At 31.6% G+C, this 10,000-nt stretch overlaps 1 protein-coding gene across 10 annotated transcripts in view; it reads right to left on the bottom strand.

The window, feature by feature from the left end:
* The window catches only part of LOC124951284 (synapse-associated protein 1), a 54,751-nt gene that overhangs the window by 28,749 nt on the left and 16,002 nt on the right, over positions 1-10,000 (bottom strand). For all 10 annotated transcript variants that reach the window (XM_047499471.1, XM_047499469.1, XM_047499467.1 and 7 more), the window contains exon 4: positions 8,486-8,607. In XM_047499471.1, coding sequence (XP_047355427.1) covers positions 8,486-8,607 — 122 coding nt within the window. The remainder of the gene's footprint in view (positions 1-8,485; positions 8,608-10,000) is intronic.

Raw genomic sequence — 10,000 nt, 5'->3', positions numbered from 1 at the left:
TACCGTGAAGATGAAACGAGAGATAGAAATAGAGAGAGGGGGAGGGGAGGGGGGAAGAGGAAGAGGAGAAAAGAGGGAGGGAGAGAGAAAGAGAATCTAGTTATACTGAATGGTCCTGTTTAAGTGTTTCAAGTACACACATATATAACAAGTGCATATTACATGAACGATTGAGAAAGCCCTGCAAATTGATTTACAGCCTGATTGCATTTAAGTACCTTATACAATGTGTGTCTGCGATCAATGTCTCTCTCTCTCTCTCTCTCTCTCTCTCTCTCTCTCTCTCTCTCTCTCTCTCTCACTCACTCACTCACTCACTCACTCACTCACTCACTCATTCTCTCTCCTCTCTCTTATTTTCTCTGAATTTTCGTATATCTACGTGTACATGTGGTAAGCTAAACCCTAAATTCAATATAGTTGGTTCCTAGACCGCCGCCAACGTATGTCGACAAATTAGTATCTCCCAAATGATTATACAAAGACAAGCATACGTCGATGGTCCTTTGAACTCAATTCTATATCAACCATATCTACTTGTACATTAACACGATACAAAATGATTTATAAGAAATTGATGAATTATATAGGACGACAATGCAAACGAATAACGAAGGAAATCGATATTTATAAAAGGAATACAAATTTTATCATGGAAAAGTAGATTATTGAGAATTTCAAATAGAAATTGTTATTCAATGATAATGTTTTAAATGAATAGAGAAAGATAGAAAGAGAAAGAGAAAGAGAGAGAGAGAGAGAGAGAGAGAGAGAGAGAGAGAGAAAGAAAGAAATAGATCACATATTCTTGAAAAATTCATTTCCATAAAAGTATCGATAGCTGTTACTCTTTATGTGATGATACTCGATATTCTATTTTCCTGGACGAACGATCGACGCGTGCTAAATGAAATACTACCCTTGCATACATACATATATACATATATATATATATATATGTATATATATATATATATATATATTTTTACTACCATAACGAGATCGTAATATGCATTAAATTATGGACCATTAACCGTATATGATGATTTAACATTTATGGAATCGTGCTTTTCGTAATCTTTCATCTAAATGGCATAATTCTCTCATTTTCTAACTTACTTCTCCAGCTTTATTAAATAATAAAAGAGAAAGAGAGAGAGAGAGAGGGAAAGAGGGAGAAAAAGGGAGAGAGAGAGAGAAAGAGAGAAATAAGCCAGGAAGATAGATAAACTTAGTTAACAAGAAAGATTAATAATTAAGTAACTCATTCGAGTTAATTGATGTTACAAAGTTCTCTCTCTCTCTCTCTCTCTCTCTCTCTCTCTCTCTCTCTCTCTCTCTCTCACTCTTTCTATCTATGTCTCTTTCTTTCTTTTTTTCACATTTAATATAAAAGTAAGAAAGTAATGATAAAAGATCGCAGCCATATGAGAAAAAAGAGAAGAAAAAGGAAAAATCAATAATTAAAGAAAACGATAAATAGAATTTTATGATTCCCGTTAATAAAATACGTTCGATAATAATAATAATAATTATATTAATGATGATGATGATGATGATGATGATGATGATGATGATGATGATGATGATGATGATGATGATGATGATGATGATGATGATGATAATGAACGTTAGTTAGAATCATCGTGCTTTCGAAACCCATGATTACTCGAACGTTAAGGGCTTTGACGTTGCGTCGGACTATCTGAACGGTTTAAAGCCCTTGTCAGATGCAATTGCTGTACTATACTAAAATGGTGAATATATATATATATATATATATATATATATATATATATATATATATATTCTAGAGGGAATATAAGACGATAGAAGATAAAATCAAATGTAAATTATGGGAAAGATTACGTTGAGGAGTTCAAGGTTCAGAAGGACATAGATTCGCGTAAAAGGAAAATGCAAAGGAAAAGAGAAGCAAGAAAAAAGCAAATTTCTTTTTTAAATTTTATAGTAAGGAAAAATTAATAATAACATTAATTATTTTTAACCTTATTATTAATAAGGAGGATTAATAAATATTATAAAGGAACGATTTACGAATTTAAAGAATCTTTTTATATGAAACAGATGAGATAAGAAAAAAAGAAAAAAGAAAGAAAGAAAGAAAGAAAAGATAAGATAAATATTAATAATAATCCGTGATAAGAGAGAGAGAGAGAGAAAAAGAGAGACAATGATAGCGAACCGTCGTTAAACTATTGGAAAGAAAAATTCTATGGAACTCACCATTAGGACTTTTTTCGAAAATCGATGCAGAAATAGTGCTGACGAAGTAGCGAAGGAGATAAGCGGAGGAAATGGAGGAGAGAGGAAGGGAAGGTTTAGTAACGGTACGACTCGGGTGTGTTAGCGTAGTTGGGTCTCAAATAAAGGGGGTGGTGGTTGGATCAATACCAACTGCCCCTATTCTTTGGTTGTATGCATGCGGTGTAGTATCTGAGTAAGAGAAAGCGCGCACGAGAGAGAGAGAGAGAGAGAGAAAGAGAGAGGAATGCACGTACACGAGCGCAAGCGTGTAAAAGCAAAAAGGACATAGTATCAGTATATAAGTGTATGTATATAAATGCATAGTAGGTAGACGTACGTGTCTATGTATTTGTAACTTCGAGGAAACAAGCAAAACACATCGTACATCGACAGGGAGCTGAGTTTGTCTGAGCATTTTCGTCGATTATCACTAACATCCTTCTTCGATCGTGTACGTTTATACTTCACTTGTTGGTAATACCGAAAAAAAATTATAAGTCTAAAAAAAGAAAATAAAATATTTTCACAAAGAATACGTATAGACATGGAGAAATTTTTCGACAATTTTTTTTTTTCTTTTTCTTTTTTTTTTTCGTTATTGTTTAATAACTTTCACGCACATAGATCACGTACGATGATGCAACTTATGTAACAATTATTACTCATCGTGAACGTTTCCATTATTTTTACTGCGTTATAGAAATGATACGAAATATGATAGAAATTTTTATATATCTGTTGTATACGCTTTTGTGTGTATGTGTATGTGTGTGTGTGTGTGTGTATACATGTGGAAGAGAATGTGAAAGAGAATATGTTCACAAAAGTTCCTTGAAATATTGAGTCTTGTAACGTGTGCGTTTTTATAAAATAATAAATGAGAAAATCGAGATACGCATTTTCTATCAAACATCATATCTCCACAATATTTTTATTTCTTTCTTTCATATAACGCAACAATTCGGACGATTTTCTCGATCAGGGACATAAAAAAAGAGAGAAAAAAAAAAAAAAAAAGAAAAGAAAAGAAAAAAAAATGAACAAGAAAAAAGAGAAAACTTTCTTAGCTAATAATCGACGACAATCGATCGATGAATTTCAAATCGAATATCACGTTTCGTAATTTCTCTCTAAGTACATAAGTATCTAACATATATGTAAACGTTAGTACGTATTCCATGTTCTGCGAAACTTTTGCGAATGTTTGAAAATATAAAATTACGAATAAGAACGAATCAATATGTTCGAGTATCTAAACTTATGAGGTAGAATTAGAAATTAGAACGAACTGAACGTAAAACACTTTTTTTCTTTTTTTTATTTTCTTCTTCTTCTTCTTCTTCTTCTTCTTCTTTGTCTCGCTTTCAGTTTATTAACGTCAGTTTGTAAACTTATTTTATTTTCAACCATTATAATGTGATATTCACGATCAGATTAAAACTAGGTAAGAAACTTCGTGGCTTTACGTATTCTAAATATTTCTAATATTACATGCATAACAAGGATAGTATACATATGTAAAAAATATGAGAAGGGGGCTAGTAATACGTAGAAGGTCTCTATTCGTTAACTTACAAGAGCACGCTAACATGTTGTTCGATATATGGTATAAATATCGTAAAGCTTTGTCATCGTTTGTTGTAACACGATAGTAAAATCAATCTAACGTAATGATACTTCTAGAGATGATTCTAATGGGTCCTTTAACATTTAAAATAAATTTACTCCTTTCTCATTTTATATTATCCGACGATAAATATTTCAATTAAATCAATGAGATTATTTGTAACAAGGTAATGTCCGATCCCGATATAATATATTACAAGTTCTATAATACTTCGAGAGAATAAATTATAATGTAGGACGTAATATACAGTTACATACTAACATATATACATACATACATACATACATAAATAGTATGTACGTGCTCGATATCTTTAGAATACATTCCTAACTCTCTCCTGAGAAATTATATGTCACATGCATACGTACTTTCGCATAAAATATCATAATATTCACATTCCATAGAGAGAAATATATAGAGAGATAGATAAATAGAGAGTGAAAGAGAGAGAGAGAGAGAGAGAGAGAGAGAGAAAGAGAGAAAGTACAAATCAATGTTGCTACTGGTCAGGCAAACCAACGAAGCCAAACCTTCGAGAGATAGGTGTGAAACCTTCGCGATGACGTAAGAACATTTCCTAGAAATCATGATTGCAAAGACTATAAACTGCGTATCATTGAAACGCACACATTTCTTTTCTCTCTCTCTCTCTCTCTCTCTCTCTCTCTCTCTCTCTTTCCTTTTTTCATTTTCTCTTTTAATTCTATTAAACTTTTAAAAAAGATGAGCCTAAATGACCTATATATGTCTTTAAGAATTTATTTAGTAAACGAATTCATATCGTATCGAATATAGATATGAATGCATAAAAAATGGAGCTTTTCTCATTTGAATAAATGAAATTTGAATAAATTTAATACATCGATCAATTGATCGTTCCCTCTAACGTAAGTTAATTCCAAGAATGTAAGGGATTACTATCTACGAATACGGGATTATACGAAGAATGATGTTTCGTGGTAGCTTAGGAACATTGATTCACGAGGCACCGTAAAATCTGATGCCTTAGTAGCTAACGGATGAAATCGAAGATCGACCGTGTTGCGATGACCTACATTTCGAACTATAGTAAGTTGTTACAAAACCAAAAGTCCGCTCTCTACAAGTTATTAATGTGCTTTAAGCTTATAAACGAGAAAGGAAAAAAATAGAGAGAGATAGAGAGAGAGAGAGAGAGAGAGAGAGAGAAAAGAGAGAGAGAAAAGAGAGAGAGAGGGAGAGAGGTGTGCATGTGATTTCAAAAATAAAAAAAGAAAGATAAGAAAAACAACAAATGATTCGTTAATTTTCAAAGAGAAAAAGATAATGAACGATCTTGACTGTTCATTGGTTTTTCTCTTTCTTTCTCTCTTGGTTTCTCTCTCTCTCTCTCTCTCTCTCTCTCTTTTTTTTCTGTATTTTTTTATCAGCGATCGAACGAATACGACGTAATATTGAATATTTTTCGTAAATCTTGATCGTATATTCCTATACTACGAGAACGTAAATTAATTTTCATGTACGTAAAGTTTAACACAACTCGACGGATAAAATAAAATTCATGCAATAATATTTCTCTCTCTCTCTCTCTCTCTCTCTCTCTCTCTCTCTCTCTCTCTCTCTCTCTTTTTATCTCTACCTCCATCCATCTTTCGCTCTGCCGATGTTTCTCATTTTTCCTAAGGGGGTTCCCTCCCACGTTAAACTTGTTACGAGTTTCCACGGGGAAAATCGCGTTTCGTTTTAAAACGCGAAATAAAAACAAGTTTTTAAATAGAGTTATCCAATGGCAAGGGAGAAGAGATAAGGGGAGGGGAGAGAACGAGCGACTAAAGGGGTTTAGGCGAATCCTCGAAGCGCATCTATGCGCTCTCTCTCTCTCTCTCTCTCTCTTTTTCTCGGTATAGAGGAGAGAAGGAAAAAGAAAATAAAGAAAAAAAAAAAAAAATGTCTTTTCTTACAGATAAGAGTTTTATGTACCTAGTCTCGTAGGAAATGGTGAATAAAGGAAATGGGGACGTTATCAGTTACATAATAGATACGCGTGTGACGAATGTGTCGCGACGTAGGAATATAAATCCATCGAGCCAATATCTCGAGTTGGAAGAGAAAAGCCAAGATAGAGTAAAAGAGAGAGGAAAACTAAAGAGAAGGAGTGAGAGAAAGAGAGAGAAAGAGAGAAAGAGACGTAATACGTAGGAAAAATAGGAAAAATCATGGGTGCGTTGTATAAAAAGTAAAGAGCTGAAACGATGTGGGAAAAACGAGTGAGTAAGGGAAAAATGTTCAATAGAAATTCTACTTTTTCAACCTATAGAAAAGCCATCACGACGGGAGAGTACCTTAGCAGATTAGACCAATGGTGGCAACTAGATATTAAACGTCTAAAAAAAAACATAGTTTCACCTACATTATCGAAGACTATATTTTTTCTAGACTGATTCTTTCGAGGGTTAATGATAAGGAAAATTTTCCCCGACATCGAACGTCCGTCTACCATATCAGGAACATAAACTGTATCTTTGAAAAATTGAAACGACGCTAAAATGTTCTATTATTCGCGAAAATGGAGTAGAATGATAAAACGAAAGACGTGCGATTGCAAGAGACTTTAAGACTTTGACTTTGACAGTAGCATTTACACGTGCAAAAAAAATCGATCGATCATTGGCCTTTCATCGTAAAATCGATTAATCACAGATAAGATCAAAAATGTTATACATATTTATTTAATTTTAATGGACAAAAAAAAAAAAAAAAGAAAGAGAAAAAAAATAACGACATCAGAGTTATTATACAGTTTTACAAGAATTTTTTTCAATTATTTTAATTATTTTAATTATTTTCTTTTTTCTTTTTATCAATGTGTTTACTGTTCTTTCCACTCCCGCTCCCTCCCTCCAACCACTCCCCACCTTGTTATCGAACAAAACATTATTGTCCTTATTGTCGGACAATAAAAATGTCAACCTTGTGCGTTTCCTATTTGAATTGATGTTTATTATATTGATTTTACTTGTTAGAAAATATGCATGTATTACGGAACAACGTGAATATTAAAAAGAAAAAGAAAGAAGGAAAAAAGAAAAAAAAAAGGGAGAGAAATTCGTGAAATCAAGAATGTTCGGAAACTTCACCGCACAGAATTATGAAGTGAGAAATTATGTAAGTTCGAGAAAATCTTAACATAAGATATGAAATTTCAAAAAGCACATTATCTGATGACATATAACATATAAAAAATCTTAAAAAGAAATTACATTGCAACTTACTGAATTAGATAAATTTACAAAAAGAAAAAACTTTTTAGAATCCGCAAAAAAAAAAAAAAAATAAAAAACTATATTCTTACTTCGTATATCTACCAATAAATTGATTGAGTAGAAATAAAAATGAGAAGAAAAAGAAAAAAAAAAGAATTTAAGAATAAAAGAAGAACTTGGAAAATGTATTTAAAAGAACTAATTGGATCCTAGGAGATAGGGAAAACCAGAGCACCGACATAAAAAGAAAAAAAAAGAAAGAAAAAAAAAAAAGGAACAAGAACAAAGAGTCTGTCTGTTTGGTTTGCTAAGAGAGTACTAATGAAGAACTGGATTAGATGCTGAAGTTACTATGAATGGATTTACACGGAACTTTTGCTGATATTACGATGAGTATTTCTGACGATTATCTTTATGATCGTTGTAAATTGTTACGAAACTGAGCCTCTATTTAAATTATTTTAGCCGTATAAATTTCATATTCGCTATATCCGATATTAAGTGTCATTCAATGTACTTTTAAAATCATATAAAAAAAAATTTTAATGTTAATTTAATTTAAAGATTACGATAATGTTGATTACTTTGTTCCTTCACTTTGATTTCTATCGTATCGTCAACTTGTAATTAATGAAGAATAGAAAAAAAAAAAAGGAAGAAAAAACAAAAAACAAAAAAATCGCAGAAAAAAATAATAAAACATTATTTTTTTCTTGTTTTCTTATTTATCTAATAAAAAATCTTAATTGTTTAAGTCAGAACGAAAACTACTCTTATGTACATGACGTCCTCAATTTGACACATTAATTCTACGTCATTAACATTTCTTCGTCGTATAACTATGTGAATTTGTAAATTTTCATTAATTATTCATCGTGTTGTATGACCGATGGATTATGGCCGTTCAGCCGATTGAATTTTCGTAAATAAATAAACAGACTATGTATTTATATAATTATTAAATAAATAAATTATTTGTTTACGATATTACGTACCATATATATATTATATATATATATATATATATATATATATATATATATATATATATTATTATTATTATATATATATATAAAATTTTTCTAAATTTGATACTATCTAAAGATTATTATGTCAGATTTGATAAGTTAATAAATTTGAATAGATTAATTAAAATCTTTAACATAAGTTATATCCGAGTAAACGATTTGGAATAAAAGTTGTTTCGAGCTATATAATAACGAAATTATAATAATAATTATAACAATAATAATAATTCAATAATAATAATAATAATAATAGCAAAAAAAAAGAAAGAAAGAAACAGAAAATAAATAAAGAAAAGAAGGAAGAAAAAGAAATTACTCACGTTTTCTTCAACCGTCTTCTTGATTTTCACACTGGCCTCGACTACTGTCTTGCCGGCCTTATTCACAGCGCTGTACAAAAATCCTCCGAGGCTCTTCGCGCCTGCCAATGCTTTCGTTGAAACTGTGAAAAAGGATAACAGAGAAAAAGGGGGCCAAAAAAAATTAAAATGTTAAAAAAGTTTCAGGAGAGAGAAGGAGAAAGAGAGATATCCTTATAAAAGAAAATCGTGCTAAGAAAATTCCTTTTTTTTTTCCATTGATTTGTATTCATTCGCACTTCATCCGTAAAAATGTAAAAAGTCAACATCTTTCTTTCTCTGCCTCTCTCTCTCTCTCTCTCTCTCTCTCTCTCTCTCTCTCTCTCTCTCTCTCGTTTCTTCTTTTCTTCTTTCTCTTTTCTTTCTTTTTTTTTTTTTTTGATCTATCAAGAAACGTAACGTAACGTAACGTAATGTACATTTCAACTCCATTCAATTCGGTCAAACTAAGTGAGAGTTTTATGGAAAAACAGCTAGCCCGTAAGCTACAGAAACTTTCCATTACTTTTCACGATCTATCGAGATACGTATAGCAAGTTACTACGTACCTACTACATGTATACTACGTATACGTACATACTTATACAATGTCTCGATTGTTCCCGATAAATTACCAATGTGGAAAATGAAAAACAAATTTTACTTTCATTCTTTCTCTACGATCAATCGTAGAGAATAATACGTTATTCTTTTTTAAATTAATATAAAAGAAAGAAAGAAAAGGGAAAAAAGAAATTGAAAGGGAAAGATATATACATATAAAAAAGAAAAAAAAAAAAAATTATTATAATAGAAACCTTTGAAGATTGTAATTATTCGATCGGATGATTGATCGTCCAACTTCGAAGAGGATCGATATTGCCAATCGATGGAGTGTCTCATCGTACGTAGCAACATTTTATAAAATATTTTTTCCCCGCTCTTGGAAATTATTCAAATCTCTTTCTTTCACTCTCACTCACTCTCTTTCTCTCTCTCTCTCTCTCTCTCTCTCTTTTCCAATTTCACACTTGTAATTACAATGCGATAAATGTAAATACACGTTGTACAATTTTTACGGCTGTGAAAAATCACAGTACTTTGTAATGAAGAGAGTTTTTGTAGTTGAAAAGAAAACAAAAGTCAAATTATAGAACAAAAGGTTAGTGAAAGGAGCAAAAATGTTGATAAAATGCATGGATCATAGCGAACGTTGTGGCTATCATCCTTCTGTCTCTGTCTGTCTGTCTGTCTCACTCTCTCTCTCACATTCTCTCTCTCTCTCTCTCTCTCTCTCTATCTCTCTATCTCCCTCCCTCTCCCTCTCTTTCGATAAAAACCGAGGCCAATTTAATCAACCAAATTGAGTTTCGATTTACGTTATTTCAACTCTATTGTGTTTATCTTTGTCTCTTTTTCTCTCTGCTTCAGAGAAGAGTCAGTTTTGTGTCTCTTTTATAGCTCGTCATTCTATTTTTTATCTTTCTCCCACCCTCC

Source organism: Vespa velutina, chromosome 8 (genome assembly GCF_912470025.1).
Source record: "Vespa velutina chromosome 8, iVesVel2.1, whole genome shotgun sequence".
Lineage (NCBI taxonomy): Eukaryota > Metazoa > Arthropoda > Insecta > Hymenoptera > Vespidae > Vespa > Vespa velutina.
This window is presented reverse-complemented; position numbering and strand designations above follow the sequence as displayed.